At 42.4% G+C, this 18,686-nt stretch overlaps 2 protein-coding genes across 2 annotated transcripts; both read left to right on the plus strand.

Moving 5' to 3' along the window:
- The first annotated feature begins 1,369 nt into the window (after positions 1-1,369).
- Positions 1,370-13,007, plus strand: scaf4a (SR-related CTD-associated factor 4a). Its single transcript, XM_047606440.1, has 19 exons — positions 1,370-1,554; positions 3,900-3,983; positions 4,082-4,126; positions 4,216-4,377; positions 4,464-4,596; positions 4,746-4,870; positions 4,980-5,168; positions 5,264-5,349; positions 5,478-5,562; positions 5,725-5,901; positions 6,061-6,134; positions 6,706-6,896; positions 7,066-7,166; positions 7,492-7,605; positions 7,687-7,843; positions 8,328-8,455; positions 8,565-8,718; positions 8,945-9,091; positions 9,217-13,007. The coding sequence occupies exons 1-19, from the start codon at positions 1,525-1,527 to the stop codon at positions 10,485-10,487; spliced, it is 3,453 nt and encodes a 1,150-aa protein (XP_047462396.1). The 5' UTR covers positions 1,370-1,524; the 3' UTR covers positions 10,488-13,007.
- A 707-nt stretch (positions 13,008-13,714) lies between these two features.
- On the plus strand, positions 13,715-16,694 carry sod1 (superoxide dismutase 1, soluble). Its single transcript, XM_047608028.1, has 5 exons — positions 13,715-13,857; positions 14,983-15,079; positions 15,180-15,249; positions 16,075-16,192; positions 16,308-16,694. The coding sequence occupies exons 1-5, from the start codon at positions 13,786-13,788 to the stop codon at positions 16,413-16,415; spliced, it is 465 nt and encodes a 154-aa protein (XP_047463984.1). The 5' UTR covers positions 13,715-13,785; the 3' UTR covers positions 16,416-16,694.
- The last annotated feature ends 1,992 nt before the right edge of the window (positions 16,695-18,686 follow it).

Genomic DNA, 18,686 nt, shown 5'->3' on the forward strand with positions numbered 1-18,686 from the left:
GGATGCCTGGAAGGAGAGAGGAAAACATCTACACATACAGTTCCACTCGCCTGCTGGACCATGCTTTCTAGACACCAAACACACATACGATCGAAGGTATGAGTGCACCATCTGTTGGAGTATTTTGGTATTGCAAGAACATGCAGTCAGTCGTACAAGACACTGCTCGGTCTTGCCGTATTGATACGGTTTTAAATATAAGGACATCAGATTTCGTGAGATGAATAATGGGAGAGAAAATAAGAACGTCTTTGGACATTTTCTATTTGTCTTGATTTTTGGTGAGATAATTATTTGCATATCTTTAGAGGGACAAATCACCTATTTGGTGGAACTCTGAACAAGTTATTTACACTTTTTGCTAAGTGTCAAAACATATTTGAATTTTATTATTATTATAATAATAATAATAATAATAATAATGTAAAAGTATATATAAGTAAAATAATATACAAAAAATAACAGCACTCTAAAAAATATATAGATGAGAAGAGAAATATAAAGACATTCTGTGCTTACAGGGTGGAATGGGAATTAAAATATAATATAATTGCTAAGATTATAACATGTAGGCAGTGAGATAGTAGTTTGTGCAAGATAAGGCAGAGCAAAATAAAGCAGATTATTGTGGGGAAAAAAACAAAAAAAGGTCTAGGGTGTGAGTTAACTTGGGCTGGTCTTGTACAGCCTGATGGCAATTGGGATGAAGTACCTGCAGTAGCATTCCTTAGCATTCGTTGCTGTTGCTGTGAGATGCACATTATAAGTTGGTGACACGGTGAGAAAGCAAACTAATGTGTACTGAGATGAACGAGTAAAATGGTCCCCGTCTGAAAGGACCCACTGGACAATCCAGGATGCATTTTACATGTTTGGAATACTAGTGCACCGAATATTGCACTAGTTTATTAATATTAGGTAGCTACTGCTTATGATTTATGTACTGTTTAATGCTCACTTTATCTGTATTTTAAGTTGCATATTTTATCATCTGCCATTTCTTCTACTGTAAATGATGTTACAGTTCCTGTTTATAATCTACTTACATTTAACGCACAAATCCATCCGTGTAATATGTTCATAGTACCTCAATCAATCACTGTGTATATCTTGCTCACCAGCCTTTATATATTTTCTCATCGGTACATAGGATTCCACCTGTAAATATTGTCCATACGATATAAAAACAACCTGTACCATACTTCTTATATACCACTCCATTTATGCTACATGCACTTACTGTTTATTGCACTTCTGGCTAGACTGCGTTTCGTTGCTCTGTATCTGTACATGTGTAATGACAATAAAGTTGAATCTACTCCGCCACCTAGTGGACAAACCCTAGAAGGACAACATTGAATCCCATCATGCTTTGCTGTGCCCGCCGACCCGAAAGCTACCAATGCGAGGCTAGCTGGCGTTAGCTACCGGGAGCGGACATGTTGTGCGGACCCTTCCTTGAATAAACATCGCTGCGTGCGGGGAATCGGGAATAACGGGGAAGGCCCGGAGCGTCTGGCAATCATGGACGCCGTCAACGCCTTTAACCAGGAGGTAAGCGGTAGTAGGGGGGGCTAGCCGAGGCTGTGAACTCAGCGAGGTGCTGGTCATGGTGGTGCTGCTGCTGCTGCTGCACCACCGGAGGAGGTCGGACCTGTGGGCCTGCTCCTCGGCTAGCTAGCTGGACACCCTATACCTAACCGAGCTAGCGTGCGTTTGGTACACCTGCAGTGAAATTTAATGCCCCTGAAACCAATAGCATAGCGTTTAAACCCCCCCGCCGCCTAGAAAGCGAACGAGGCTAATGTGCAGTGCTGCGGTGGTTTCAGTAGCATCCGCTGTGTTAGCCTTGGGTTACTCAGAGTGATAACAATGCTACTAGCGAAGCCTTGAGCAAACATTCAACACTGGCACGTCCCGTTGTTTATGTCGCTGTGCCAGTTACACTAAACGCCCACTGCCGCTTTATTAATGTGCACAACTTGCGATGAATGTGTCAGGCTGCGCTGGTGTAAGGCCTGCTAGGACTGTTCATTCACAACCACAACCACAACACAGGTCAAGACTCATTGGTGCTGGTCGTTCCTCTTGGTCCTTCCTTCCTGGTATTTTAAAATCCTTTGGTATAACAAGGGGCTGAGTCCGCATAGTTCATTCACCGGCGAGTGGACGAAAGAGCCCCCAAACTTTATAACTTCACGGGGCTTTGAGCAGTTTCAAATGGTTATCGAGACATATCTTGAAAGTTTCAATAGTTGTTTCAGTCTTACACATCGCTGGAGGAGTGAGGTGTTAATAATGGATGCGAGACAATGCATCGTGTTGTGCTTTAATATGCACATAAGATCCAGCAGTAGTCACTTTAATCAATGTGATCAATATTGCAACAGAGAGTATAATAGCGAAACACTTAATTCATCCCTTGGCGAAAACATTTGTGTTCATTCGAAGTTGCCAAGTGTAGTGTCTTCAAAAACTTGTCTGTTTTGAGTGTACAGGCCGTGTCTTTTGTGCATCATGGCTCTACGTGCAAAATAATAGAAAATGGGGAAATAAATCTTCGTCAGAAAGATCAGTGATCAAGTAAAAATGATTTGAAACACAGTCACCGTTGTAATCATGAGAACAAAGTCTTGTACCACTAAAAGCATCGGTTGTGCTAAAACGATCCCATGGACAATGCTGTATAATTGCACCATCTAGCCATAACAAGCAGATGGACAAGTACTTCAGACTTGGCGCAGGGGCAGCACTTATTTTACAACTCAGGCAGCGCAAATGAGTACACGAACTCAGCATCCACAGACGGCATCAAAAAATTAAATCGTGGTTGCTCTTATGCACAAAACTGCAGGACTGTGCTTTGCTAAAGAACGTGAAAACCCAAGTGTTTGTAAAAATTTGTTTGGCTCAAGTGATGTCCAGCATGTTTGGGGTGGACCTGGATGGGACTACCACAGGAAATGCACAGCGCTGACCGTGAAGCGCTGCAGGTGGAAGTGGCAGGCGGCCTGACGAGACGTCTGAAGGAGGTTAACAGAAAAGGAAATACCAATCAGCATGATAGTTAAGAGCAAATTACCCAAACCACTGAAGAGTTTTGGAACAAGAAGTGAAAACTACGACCCAGCCAAGTGTACCACATGGCTTCAGTCTAATAGAAAACCTTTCGGGTGTTTGAATTGGATCTTTTCTTTGAAGTGAGGTTGTACGTGTCCATTGTATTTGCCCCACCTCCAGTTTGTTGAAGCAGGGTGCTGACACAGAAGTCAGCCTGTGACTTGCAAAACACATATTAACCACTTCAAGAAATATTGGTTTGAGGATGCAATATATTTTGAATATTATCACTGCTTTACCGTGTCGTCACACAGCCTCCAGCAAGTGACATGAGCCGATATATTGATTTGTTCGCTCTTCAAGGCCACAAGACTCTGTTGACAAAAGCAGTAATTTTGCCTCACTGGACAGGAGGAGTTGTTGCTTTAAAAAAAAAAATTCCTTGTGAAAAAAGTCTGTATCTTGTCTACGTGGCATGAATTTTGCATGTTTTGGTTCTAACTTTCTCAGACCTGCGGAGAAACTGAGTTCATATTTTGCCACTTCTGCTGCACTTGTGAAGGATTTACAGCAGGAAATTAAAAGTGATAAATTATGCCGCCGCACTCAAATGCCGCATCGGGCCTCTCAGAGTGTAACGAACCGCTCCACAAGCAGTGCTCAGTGCTCAAGTAATTGATCAGTTTTGGAAAACAAGGCCAGCTTGTTAAGAGTTTAGGATATCAGATTTAATTTCACCATTTGTTGAGCCCGTCTTATAAATGTGTGTGTCTTGTGTGATGGTTATCAGTGCCTCTGAAATGACTCCAGCGTTGCCGTTTCTCTGTGCCCCGATCTAGTTGTTCTCGTTGATGGACTCCAAGCCCCCAATATCTCGGGCGAAGATGATCTCCATCACCAAATCAGCCATCAAAGCCATGAAAGTAAGACATTTACCACCAGATAGTTACTTGTGTATTTATTTCGCCCGTGTTCCTCGTGTCTGGATGATGACACGCTCGCGTGCTTCTCTCGTTCTCAGCTCTACAAACACGTGGTCCAGATTGTGGAAAAGTTCATCAAAAAGGTGAGACAAACTCACCAATGTTTAGTTAAATACTTATCATCACCAAACATGAGCAAACTAAACTCATTTTCTCCTCTGCCTCTCTGCAGTGTAAGCCTGAGTATAAGGTAGCGGGCTTGTACGTGGTGGATTCCATCGTGAGGCAGTCCAGACACCAGTTTGGAGCGGACAAGGACGTGTTTGGTCCGAGGTTCACCAAAAACATTACAGGCACCTTTGAGAACCTCTGCCTTTGCCCCGTAGAGGACAGGGTAAGAACACAGAGAGACATTAATCTATAATATGACGCACCATTTTTTTTTTTCCTTCCTCACGTGTTTCGTTATTGTCGTTGTAGAGTAAGATCGTGCGGGTGTTGAACCTGTGGCAGAAAAATGGGGTGTTCAAGATCGAGGTTATTCAGCCCCTCTTGGACATGGCGGCCGGCTCTGGTAGCGGTGCTGCCCCGTACGCAGGCGCTGACGAGCCAGGTAACGTTTGTGACTGTGCAGCCAAACAGTCTAATATCAATCCGTGTTTACATTGATAATCTTTCTATTATATTTGATAATAACTCTAAACAATGCTGGAATTTAAACGTATCTGCACACACATGTTCATGCTGTGTCTCCTCTCTCAGGTTCATCTCCACCTCCAGCCAAAGAGCCAGTTACTGTGGCAACGGCAAACTCCACCATGACATCTGCTACTCTGCACAACTCTGACGCCTTCGCTGCTGTGGCCCAGCTCTTCCAGGGTCAGCAGGTGCGTTTGAACCAATCCACACTTCACCCTCATTCATTTCCTCGCGTTGTCGTCATTGTTTTTTTACATGTCCCGGGGTTTTACTATCGATTCTTGTTTCACTTTTCAGCTTCAGCAGATGCTGCAGAACTTTCAGCAACAGCCGGTGCAGCCGGAGGCTAACACTCAGCCTTCTCTACACAACGTTCAAACACACGTCCAAAATGTCCCCACGGGCCTGGGCATGGTCGCCTCGCAACCTCTGCTCCCCTCCCAGCCTACACAGCAAACTCCCCAACAAAAAGCAGCTTTTGACAAGGTGACGGTCCATTTTTTAAAGAAATTATTTGCATCTGCCAAATACAAGTTTTATTATTTGTGCGTTATCACATTCATCATTTGCCTGTCCCCTAGAAACTGCTGGACCGCTTTGACTATGACGACGAACCGGAAATCGGAGAAGAAACGAAGAAGGATGAAGTCTCGTCACAGCCCTCCTTGTAAGCCGTTGGTATATTAAATATGCCACAGCACGGCTGTGATGCCAAGAAGAGGGAAACTTTGATTGAATTTTAGAAATCACATAAAAGCTGCGATGCTGACTGTGTTTTGTTTTTCATCATCACAGTATACAGCAGCCTCCAGCCTTCCCACAGCACATGGAGCACTTTAAACTGCAGATGGCTAACATGTCACAAGACCACTCACAACAGGTACAACAGAGCTACGATCTTTTTGTTGTTGTTGAAAAAGACCAACTTTTTGCATCACACGTTGAGGCATTTATTGCTTCTAGTTATTATCTGTTTCTGATGTTTTGATTTGAGGAGCCGTGTTGTAGGTGCGCAGTACTCATTTGCAGTTATCATTTTCAGCTTCCCGTCCCTCCCAATGGTCAGCTCCAGACCTGTGGTTTATTGCCAGGGCAAAGCTTCCCAGTAACTATGCCTCCTATGGGGCATCCTCTACCAGGACAGCCCCTCCCTGGTTCCACTGGGCTTCAGGGCTTCCAAGGGATGTACCCTCCCCACAGTGCAGCCCAGCAACAACAGGTAGACTTGACAGCAGCATAAACAATCTGTAAAGTAGTAGCATGCAACAAGAATGTTTTTATATAAGTTGATTGAATTAATCTAATTCTGTCTGTGGAGTCGTACTGTGAGTACATGTAATATTTTACAACAAAATATCTCTTCTCCACATCATTTCAGGATATCTCAATGGATATGGACCATTCATCCATGAGGGACGGCAGACATGGCCAAAGGTCACACTCAGGCTCGAGGTAAGCATTGAAAATGAGATACCGTATTTTCCGGACTATAGAGCGCACCTCAATATAAGCCGCACCCACAAAGGTTTTTTTTTTAAAAAAAAAAAAAAAAAAAAATGGAAATTTACATATATAAGCCGCACCGGGCTATAAGATTGTTTAACTGAACATAACTGAACTGATCAGTTTCCAAACGGTGGCTGTAACATAAAAGTAAAAGTGCTGATCAAACAAAACAGAAAAGTTATTGATGAAACCACTGAAGTCGTCTTCTTCAGTGTCGGGGTTGAACAGCCTCAGAAGAGCTTCGTCACATACCTTTTCTGTGTCTATGTCAGTGTTGCTCTCCGTGTCGCTGTCATCCCAGGGTAAAGCTGCCTGAAAATGATGCTTTTCGCATGCGGACAGTTTTGTGAAGGATTTATCGCAAAAAAAAATAAAAAATCCACAGAAAAGCATAAGCCGCATGGTTCAAAGCGTGGGAAAATAGTAGCAGCCTATAGTCCGGAAAATACGGTATTTGGTTCCAAACGCAAACCTCTGAATGAGCTCTAAATGATGTCCTGTTTGTGTAACCTCCAAGATCACCAAAGCGGAGGAGGTCGCGGTCTAATTCCCGCACGCGGCGGTCCAGGCACAGGCGGTCCCGCTCGCGCTCCCGAGACCGGCGCCACCATTCGCCCCGTTCCCGCTCGCAGGAGCGCAGAGACAGAGAGAAGGAGAGGGAGCGGCGGCAGAAAGGCCTTCCACCGCCTAAGAACGAGACACTAAGCAGTGAGTCACGATCCGTCTATAGTTATATTTATAAGTAAATCAACCTGCAAGAATGAAATCTGCTGCAATTCTCAGTGTTTTCAGATTTTCTCTTTCCCTTTATTTCATGTATTGCACGTCGTTTCTAAATTCCTCTTCATATGAATTACCCTTTGTCTCTCCTCTTCAGTCTGCAGTACAACTCTGTGGGTGGGCCAGTTGGACAAGAGGACACAACAACAAGACGTTGCCTGCATACTAGAAGAATTTGGACAGATAGAGTCCATCAATGTAAGTGTAAACTCAGACATCAGTTACACTGATCCAGCTGTGGCCTCACCCTGTCACATTGGCATTTGGATTATTTCATCCTAAGATTTAAATTATACATTTTTTGTGTGTGACTGTTTTCCACAACATAGAAAATTTGCCTGTTTTTTTCATGTAACTTAAGCTTGTTTTGTTTTCTATGTAAAGTGGTGATTAAAAAGTGTTTACGGATAACACCAACCTTAATATCTGATGCTTTACATGTGCATCGTGACATGACACAGATCGGAAATGAAATCTTTAATGTGTTTCCTCACTTGTCCGTTTGTCTCCCTCCTTTCTTCAGATGATCCCTCCGCGTGGCTGCGCTTACATCGTCATGATACACAGGCAAGATGCCTTCAGGGCCCTGCAGAAGCTCAGTAGAGGACCATACAAAGTAAACCAGAAAACCATCAAGGTAAAGTAGGAAACAAACGGTTACACGACACAAACCAGTGGTTTTCCAATAGACTCAACAGCCTTCTGTTTCCACCCCCAGATCGCTTGGGCTTTGAACAAGGGCATAAAGTCTGAGTTCAAACAGTACTGGGACGTAGAGTTGGGTGTCACCTACATACCTTGGTCCAAAATGCGAGAGGACCAGTTGGAAGAGCTGAAAGAAGGAGGAATACTGGATGTAGACACCTTATCACCAGGTAAAAAAAAACACAAAAAAACTTTGAGCGTGCACTCAAATAAAAATAAAATGTAATCGCACACGTGGCATTAACATGTGTCCTGATCAGATCGTAGCTGCTCAGCTCTAAGGGAGTTAAAACACATCTGGCATTAGTGACCACTTGTGAAAAAGCTGAATTAGAATAAACGTCTGTATATCATAGTTTAAAGGTGAATAAGAAATTAGTTACATTAGAGACTGTGTCCATACATTGATGTGTCCCTTATCTGCAAATTAAACTGGAGAAGATGGTTTGAGTGACTGAATCTCAGTGTGTCTTGGGTAGATTGGATCTTTTTGGATGCTTGTTAATACCAAGTGTAAGCAGGGCCTGTGGGAAGTCCAGTTACAAACTGAATAATATCCTCTTTCTTCTGAATCCCGAATTAAGCAATTCTTACATTGCTTTGGCTTTACTCATTTATTAACATAAGTTTGTATTGATATTGTTGTCTTTCCAGAGTGGAGTGTAGCGAGGAGCAAACTTGAACAGTCGGAGGAACTCACCCACAACGGCCGCTCAGACCAGCAGCAGCTCGAGGAGGCTAAAGTGCTGCCGGTAGTGTCTTCGGCTGCTCCTCCCCCACAGGTAAACAACGGCTGTAAGATGGTTTTAGAATAAGAAATGTATTGATTTATTGCTGTTGGTGAAAATTGCAATAAACTTGCAATAAATTGTAAATTGTAAATGTCCTCAGGTTCCTCCAATGCAGCAGCCAATGGTCGGTGTGGGTTCTCTCCAGCCTCCTGTCTTTCCCGGTCCAATCGGCATGCCTCCGCCATCTTTCCCTCCAGGCGTCCCCCCTCCTCCTTTCATCAGGCCTGGCTTTAACCCTATGCAGATGCCTCCAGGTAGGAATTCCTACAACCACCATCTACCATTCAGACTTAAACAGTGTCCATGATGTTGCTGCTGTTCATATAATAATTTCCCTGTAGGTATTTTGCAAGAAACTTTCATAAGGACTAAGACTCTTTCTTCCTTACCAAGAAAAATCTCATCACTCACATGTTGCCATGGATGCGTGTTAATACTGAAACTGAATCTAACTCAATTCTGTTACCCCTCTGCTCCCAGGTTTTCCTCCTCCAGGTGCCATGCCCTTAGGTCCCCCACCTGCTGCCAAAGGTGGAGTTGAGGACCCGCCTTTGGACCCAGCAGGTCTGGGCAACAATAGAGATGACGACGGTCCCAACATGTTTAACAACCAAATGGGACCTATGGGTCAGTTTGTATTTCACTCGAGCTTCAATCAGAGTGGTTTTGCTTTTCAAATGACGTAGTGACTGTTTCCTTTTGGGACAAATATGAAGCAAATTAACACTATGTTGTATTTGTTTCCTCATCAGGTAACCAGGTAGGCGGTCCTCCAGGTTTACCTCCAGGTGGACCTCTAAGTGGACTTCCAGGTGGCCCTCTAGGTGGACCTCCAGGTTCGCTTCCGGTCGGTCCTCTCGGCGGACCTCCAGGCGGTCTTCCGGGTGGACCTCCCGGTGCTCTTCCAGGTGGGCATCCTGGAAATATCCAGCCGGGTTCTGGAGGTCTGCTTGGTGCACGGCCTGGTATAATCCCACTCCAGCGTCCTCCCGCTCCCCCTCCCGCACACATGCAGCGTTTCCCTCCACCCCACGGTCCAAGACCACCTCACCCCAACCTTCCCCCAATGCCCCCACAGATGATCCCCAGGGGACCACACCCTCAGATGGTGCCCCACGAGCCCCCTCTGTCCAAGGGGGCCTTTGGAATGCCCCCTCCACACAATGTGAGACCCCCTTTCCCTCATGGGCACGGCCCTCCTCCCCCACAAGGTCCTCCTCCGCCTTTTATCAGACCAGGGGTTCCTCGTGGCCTGGAGAGGCCAGAAGAAATGGACAGCAGACCATTCAGGGGGGACCGGCCTGGATTCAGAGACCGAGAGCCCGAGAGGGACAGAGACTGGGATCGAGACAGGGATAGAGAGAGGGACCGAGGCTTTGGGAGTGGAAGGCGTGCATTCGGCGATGGAGGAAGGGGAGGAGGTGGTGGTGGTGACAAAATGGATGGAAGGGAAAGGCTCGGAGGATGGCAGGAAGACGGAGGCAATCATCGTGGAGGAGGATGGGACAGAGACAGAGATCGGGACAGGGACCGCGACCGCGATCGAGACAGAGACAGAGACAGACGAGACTGGAGAGAGAGGCGAAGCAGCCTCGATAGAGACCGGGATCGTGGGAGGGGTGACGACGGGGAAAGGGAGCGAGGCAGGGGGGAGGGAGGAGAAAGGGGAAGAGGCGAAGGGGGGAGTCGAGAGAGCGGCAGAGGAGCTGAAGGAAAGGGGGACAGGCCGAGGCGGTCAGAACGGCGAGAGAGGACCACGCGGTGGGACAAGGACGACCGATTGGCCGAACTGGAAAACATGGACAGATTTCGGACCTCGAACAGTTTAGAGCAACCACCCGGGACTGCTGTTGCCGCGGAAACCAGTAAAGAACCAGCTGTGGAAAGTTCTCATAAGGACGCAGAATCTGAACTTGAAGCTCCGCCACCGGAGGAAACTCCTACAGGAGATCCTGAGCCCGCTGAGCCCTTACCTTCAGCTCAAAGTGAGCAAACAGAAACTGAACAGAAAGCGGAATCATAGACTGTTCACTGAAAAAAAAAAAAAAAAGTTTCCAGTTGTCTCAGCTCGTGGCAGTTTGTACATTGGTATTGGACAGTTTCTGGGCAGTAGTTCATTTATTGAAAACAAACTGATCTCCCACACATATTGGCTTCATTGGTACCAATCATGACCATGATAAAAATCACATTTACATCTCAAAACACTTGAAAATCAGTTTGGAAAAATGGCCGTAGTTCAATATTGGCAATTAACTGTATTTTTTATTTTTTTTTAAACCTTCCCTTTAAGGTGCGAGAATGAACAATGTTTGCATGTTACCTTAGATCTGTCCGTATCTAGTTTCATATTACTTTACAGATGGAGGACACGATGACAAATTAGTTTTTACTTCATGCCATCATCTGTGGACATCAGGAACACATAACATTGTAAATGTAGCCTTTTACAAAATAGTTTTTAAACTTGCCAAAATGTCAAAACACTGAATATTGTTTCAAGCAACTCTGTCATAATAGACGCACCATTATATATTTTTTTTCTTTGTCATCTTGTCTTTTATGTTGACTCCTCATTACAGCCAAAAAGAAACAGGACAGGACTACAGTGGCCTTAAAATCAAATCAAGTGAATTGCAGATATTTGGGATTTAACAAAATATATAAGATATACAAGATGGGGAACACATCCCTGTGAACGTTGGGCTTGTTTGCTTCGGTACTTTTATCACACAATGTCCTCACTTTTCGTCCTTTGAACCACATCAGGTAGAATAAAGACACAAATGTCTTCACTCTACCAGACACTTGGTGCTGTAACTAAAAAGTGACCCACACTTCTATAGTTCAATACTCCGTGTCCTTAAATATTCCTTCATGACTCCCTGGTTTTATGTTTATGTTTTAGTTGATGTATTCCACTAGCGCCGAGACTCCTGAAACATAGAACTCCTTAGATCCTAAAATTATTTTTAAAAGATCTCTAACTCGATAGTTACTGATAAAAGGTCAGTCTGCAGGTCTTGTGATTAATTCTAATGTTTTTACACAGTAAAGATTGTTTCACATATTTTGATCATGCTATACTCATCCAGATGTCACTTGATCGCAAAGATGTTCATTTTGTTGCCGGGTCACAAAAATATTAGCCTGTAATAGCCTTTAGTCATGGCGTAGACTTATTTCTTATCAGAGTGAGTCTCGTAAACATATCATTATAAGCCGTGTTTTAACCCATACAGAGACGATAAATACCACTGCACTCAATTTGATGGTGAAACATCCAAGCAGAGCCACAAAATCACCTCCACGGCCCTTGGATGTCTATGTCGCTGTTATTCTTCTCCATCATGATACAAAATCTGCCCAAAGGACTTGATTGGCCCAGCAGGTTCTCACTAAATTAATTCCTCGTTGAGCTTCTCCAGACCAAAATGGGCTAGCCAACATTTTCAGAACAAGGAAACTTCAGGATGGCTTCTGGACAACAAAAATATGGGAGGCGGTCTCAAAACCCAAGAACCTAAACTTCTAAAGAGGCAAATCAAATGTATTTGGCACATGCAACATTCACATAACAGTAAGAATCTATTGGTGGAAAATTGTGGAAAAGATGTGAACCGAGTAAAGGGGTTATACAGGACTCGCAAATAAAGATCCAGTTGATCCACCTCTCTAAAGAAATATCAAAGCGAGTATTTTCTACAGAGTACAGAGAGTGTACAGAGTTTCATCATAGTTTATGATCATTTTGATAATTGGCTGCAATGTTTTCCAAACTGATATAATCAAAGGCTTGTGCAAGTGAAATGGTAGGATGTGAATACTTTAGTTTTTGCTGGTCCCAAGTTTCACACCCTTGCCAAATTAAGTAGAAGTACAAGTGCACAAGTTTAAAATTCACATACCAAGTTTAATTTTTGAACATTCTCTGTATTTTTGAGGTGAACAGGCCTGTTTGTTAAGCTTTATGTTGATGATGGTGTCCTTTCTCTGTTAGGAAGGATAAGGATAATGATTTGAATTGTGTATGACTTGCATTTGTTTTTTTTTGTTTTTTTAATCATAATCAGGTTTTGGCCACCTAGAGATACAAAACGCAAACCTTTAGAAATGTTTGAACGAAGAACTGATAAACTCAGTTTTCAAGTGTCCATTTCATTGAAGAGATACTATATTCAGTGGAAAGTTGTTCAAATCTGAAGCCCAGATTCTGCAAGCGCATCCTCTTGCGCTCACATAACTTTACACCGAGGCAAAGTGAAGAAATGAAGAGTATTTCTGTAAATATGCTTGTGTCACTGACGATTCTAAAGGTGTCTTGGTAAATGTTGTGAATAATCTGTGGTTTGTTTTTCCCAGACAAACAAGTTGACTCGGAACGAGCGACAGAGGCCCTTTGCTTTAACGTTTTTAACTCCTAGTGGTTTGAATATTGACAGATGTTTCTATGGTTTGTTAAAAAAGGCAAAAGACATGGATATAAAATCTTCAATATTTCAACCGTAGGAAATTGTTTTTAATAAACTATTTTTGTACCAAATCTTGCTTCATTTGTGTTCTGCGCTTTACTGTTCTTTACTGATCAAATGTACACAAGGATGACCTAATACATGCTGTTTAAATCCCACAGGTCTAATATTTCCTATTGTCTATTATCCTCATAACTAAGTGAAGAATAAAACAATAGTCCACTATTTGTCTGATCCTCCTAGAAAAGGCTAATGGAATCAGTGGCTTTGCTTCCTTTATAATTCTCCCTTTCAGATGTTTTGTCTTCATGAAAGACCAGTCTAGATTTAATGATAATGCTTTGTTGCACCATAAAGAAGACAAAAAAGATTAGGGTTTTTAACTTGCTTTTAAATTTATATTGAAATTCTCTTTATTATCAACATTTGCTGTAAGGTTAATTATTAACCTTTACTAACCAGTATTATTAAAACTGGGTTCACATTGGATAAATCCTTTAAACAACTAGCACTTTAACGTGGCAGTCATGATAACGCAAATACCAACCTTGTGTAATGTTATGTAATCATTAAGCTATGATTGAAAGCACGAATAAAAAATTTACAAATCAACATTTATTGTAAGAAACACTCTGGGGCATCTGTAATGTTAAGTTATTCGTTTGTGTGAATGGTACCAACCGACCAATCAAAACGTGTCCTTTCAATTGTGGATGGTTCTCATTGGTTGTCTCTGACGTAGGCCCGCCCACTGACCGCATACACACATTTGATTGGTTGCCAGTCCAGTAGCAAAAGAGCACGCTTGCGACGCTAAGTTGGTGTGACTGTGAAAGTAGTGCTGCAAACATGGTGCTCAAAGCTGTGTGCGTGTTGAAAGGAGCTGGGGAGACCAGCGGGACAGTTTACTTCGAGCAGGAGGTAAGGTTTGCCGCAGCGTGATAACAGGAGAGACGGTCTAGTTTGCCGTTTGTTTTTAGAGAGAAACGAGAGAGGACAAGCACGGCGCTCGAATGCTAAGCTGGCTAACATTAAGTTCATCCATTCACAAGCTAGTGGTCAAGGTTTCTGGGTCAATACTAGTGAAGTCGCAGGCTAAATGTGACATTTAATCGACAAGGCGTCGAACTTGCGCAGATTTGGCAGTATGCTTTGCATGGGCTAGCTAACAGCGTTCGCGTTATTCGATGGAAATTGGCGGTCCCCTGTGTGTTGCAAAACGTCAATCGGCGTGAACTACGCATTCAGCCAAGTCTGCTGCTTGTCGCTTCTTATTCAAAGTGGCTTGTTTGTTTGGGGAATTGTGCACTCAATGAATGAAATCAGCGCCTCGACATTAAACACGTAACCTTTGAACGCTTTAAGGCCAGGGATTTGTTAATGATTCAGAGCACAACAGCCTGTTGCACAAGTTGCACGTTACCTTCGCAATACCAGCATGTAACAGTGCATTTAAGTGTGTGGCTTGCAGAACTACAAGCACAACCGCTTCAACGTGTCTCGGTGAAAACACATTGTTGTTGTTGGTGTGTGAAATAAGCGTAAAAAGCTTATCTGGTAATCAGATTTTTGCTGAGTCACTGTCCGCCCTTGTTCTCGGTGCATTTGGCATGTTTAGCCTGTCTGATAAGGATATCGGGGGCGAAACACGCCACTATTTTATTATACGCCACATATTGTTATTGAAGGTCTCGTACCATGTGGCCACTGATGCATTTTAATGAAGAAATACTGTTGGTAGTTTTAATGTCACAGATCGGTTTGTATGTTTTTTCTTGGCAGAGGCATTTGTGTTTGTGTATGTGTTTGGGAGTTCGTGTTTTAGACATGCCCCTTTTTAGCAATGGCCTGTAGTTATATGACTCATATATATTCTTTTCCATTTTATTTTACTACAGAAAATGTTTGCCTTTCGCAGGGCTTGTGATTGTCTAGAAGTGATCCTTGTTTTAGCTTCTAGCGACTCTGGCCATCTGGTTTTGACAGCACTTTTTTTTTTTTTTGTATTTGAATGGCCTCCTAAGTTGCGTTTTCTCCATCTGCCAGGGAGATTCTGCCCCTGTGAAGGTAACGGGAGAAATCAAAGGTCTTGCCCCCGGTGAACATGGCTTCCATGTCCACGCCTTTGGAGATAACACAAACGGTGAGCATCTGACAGTAGCCAGTGTGATGATCCACACGCTGGACATTCAAGTTAATATTACTTTGTGTCTGAGTTGTCTCATGTGTTCTTTTTTCCTCAGGGTGCATCAGTGCCGGCCCTCACTTCAACCCCTACAACAAGAATCACGCTGGCCCCAATGATGCAGAAAGGCGAGTTCACTACTATTGTAACAAGCCTTTATAGTGTTCAGGAAAACACTGTGGGACTTTTTTCATCACGTTTGACATATTTGACCAATAACTGACAAAGCTCAAGTATTTGTATAGCAGGGAGGGACAAAACAAAAGCTGTCACGCAAGATTCAATTTAGTCGTGGTTACAAAAGGTTTGTTTAGTCAGGTAAGTTGCATTTAACTTGATTTAGAGTCAGCTCAGAGGTTTGCATAGTTTTGCATACAGTGAATGTAACTTGATAGGCTGTTTGGTGACCGCTATTTTCACCAGTAGATAAACATCTGACATTAGTATTGATTTGCTTTTTATGTGCAGATTTTTTTTAATAGTGGATTTAACTTGAAGAGCACCAGTTTTTAGGAAGCAACTTGTGTTTAAAAGTCATAGTTGAGGCAGAAAACAGAAAATATGGTGGGAGGGAAATGGATACTACATTTGAGGAATATCTACAGCTGCATTTGACCAAAAAAACAGGGTTTCAGACCGACTTCTCCTTTTTCATCGTTATTTTTAGCCGCTGCTGAAACTCCAGTGATTATGGGCCTATTGCAGTCTGCTGTAATCTAACCACAAGTCTTTTTCACAGATTAATACAAACTACCCAAATCCTGTCAAATCCTGTTTTACAGGTTTTTTTTTTATTATTATTGTCTTAACACGTGGTTGAAAGTACATTTTTTTTATGCTGATTTCTGGTATAATACTTTGTACAGTCTAAAACAATCTATAGTTGTCTCCATTAAAGCTGTAGACTTGTTTCCTGTTAGTAAATTATAACTAAATCATTTTTATGCAAACAGACATGTTGGAGACCTGGGCAACGTGACTGCAGGAGCAGATAACGTCGCCAAGCTCGACATCACAGACAAGATAATCACCCTCACGGGCCCCGACTCCATCATTGGCAGAACCATGGTGGTAAGAAAAAGTGTCCTTTTGCTCACACAAACCAACAAAATTTAAGACTTAATATGGAGTTCAATACCTAAGTTGTGATTTGTCAATGGAAAATCATTTGTCCTGTTTATTAAAGATCCACGAGAAGAAAGATGACCTTGGAAAAGGAGGGAACGAGGAGAGCCTGAAGACCGGCAATGCTGGTGCACGTCTGGCCTGTGGAGTTATCGGCATCGCCCAGTAACCAAAATGCTACAACTCGATGCACTGAAGACGCTTTTCCCCACTGCACTTAATAAGACCAACATAACTACTTGATGTGACAGTTTGCCCCTTTTCAATTCTCTATGGCTTTTTGTCGACTAGTCTGGAGAGTAGATGAGCCACTCTTTGCCCCGTCTGTTCCTAATGACAGTTGTATGTAAGAGTTTATGTCTGCGGATTAGTTTTATTCCCAAAGAATTGGTAACGCACAAATAATAACCAGATACAATTCACAAGATGAATAAATTGTTTATCTGAATCATGTGAGTGGTGTGTCATTTATAGTCTGTGTGTGATGGCAACGGTACAAAGTTCAGCATTTCGTTTCCAAGTTGTGACTAAAGTCTGACATCATGTTTGTGCGATAGTTACACTGAGTGTAGCTGTAGTCAGTCCTAGTAGTTACCCAGAATATCAGCTTCTTCAATTGAGACACTGATTGTCTTTTGTGACTTACAAGAAATTTAAGCTTAACGCTACTAGATAATTTCTGCATAGTCAGGTGCTTTCTATCTACGAAAAGAAAAGGTCTCTCTTAAGTTTCGTTTGACCGCCTTTAGTTTTGATTACAGCCCACATTTGCTGTCTCAGTGTTTTATTAAGCCTATGCAGTGTCACAAGATTTATTTCCATCCAGTGTTGCATTCATTTTTCACCAGGATCTTATTTGATTGGTGGGAAGGTCTGACCACTGTGCGAAGCCTTCTCCAGCACATCGCAAAGATTCTCAGTGGGTTGAAGCTATGGAATGACAATGACGTCTCGTGCTCCCTGAACCACTCTTTCACAATTTGAGCCGATGAATTGTGACATTGTCGTCTTGGAATATGCCCGTGCCATCAGGGAAATCAAAATGGTTGTTTTGAAAAATGAGAAGCCACTCGTTGCATTGTTTGGGGTTAAACGACTGGTTTAATTAAATCCAGGGGGTTTTATTTTATTTTTTTTTCGTCCAGGCAGTGTAGTAATACAGTCGAACATTTTAGTACCCGTGTTTTAAACTAAAGTCCTATTGGCTTTATTTCATTTCACAATTTGCACAATTCCCTAAACAAAACTTGATATTTTGACACAAACAAAGCAGGTGGCACACATAACAGGCACAACATTAAAACCACTGACGGGAAAAGTTTATAAGAGTGACCATCTTGTGATGATTCAGTGTTCTGCTGTTCTGTTCTACGTTTGGACTTTCACTCATGTGGATGTTATTTAGACCTGTACCACCCGCCCCATAGCAATGACACTCCTTAAGGTTGACCTGTCCTCCAAATTCATTCGACAGAGTAAGTATCCTAGGAATGAATTCTGTTTTTCCAGGTGACGCAGTTTACACCCTCGAGGAATCTTAATTGTAAAATACACAGTGGCATAGATAACAGGGAGATTATACAGTCTCCAAACAAAACAATGAAAAAAATTAAAAAATGTGATAGTGTAATCTGAGAGTTGCTTTATCTGCCCTACAGCAGCAGTTAATAATTAAATTTGGGAAAGCACAGGTGTATTGGTTGGCTGTGTTTCATTTAGAGGAGGCCCTGCTTTTGTGCAGTGTGGTCATGAAACTAGAGCTGTCTTTAATTCACCCATGCTTCCCCTACTGTGGCAACTATTTGAATGTTTGTGTGTTTGTGTTACTCTAGTTGGATGTATACTGTCTCAGGAATCCTTGTTGTGACAGGTATCTGGGATGACGGCAGCCACTGGTGGTCTTCTTGAGATGATAATCGGCGCAGTCCATGAGAAAGAGGCAGTTTGAGAAGTTCTGAAGGTACCCTGAAGAACACACAGGACAACAAAGAGACAAGTAAATTAAAAATTTTAAGACATTTTATGTATATATATATAATTTAGTTAATAAACCATACATTTTTAGAAGCAACGGATTATATTCTTTATTGATGAACTTTCTGCTGTATTAAACCCCATGTTCCTCTAGAGGGCGTTGCTACTCATAATATCTCAAATGGCAACAATTACTAGTCAGATGCTATGCTTCATCACAAGTTGATCAGATCACATTTTATCCCACTACAAGATAATATATATGTATGTACATATGTACATTTATATATGTATATATATATGTGTGTGTGTATGTATATATATGTGTGTATATATGTATGTATATGTATATATATATGTATATGTATATATATATACATATGTGTGTATATATGTGTATGTATACGTACATACTAGATAGGAAAATGCTCATTATGAATTATGAATTGCTGTTGTACATTTATAA

The sequence above is a fragment of the Mugil cephalus genome, chromosome 15 (genome assembly GCF_022458985.1).
Source record: "Mugil cephalus isolate CIBA_MC_2020 chromosome 15, CIBA_Mcephalus_1.1, whole genome shotgun sequence".
In the NCBI taxonomy this organism is placed as follows: Eukaryota; Metazoa; Chordata; class Actinopteri; order Mugiliformes; family Mugilidae; genus Mugil; species Mugil cephalus.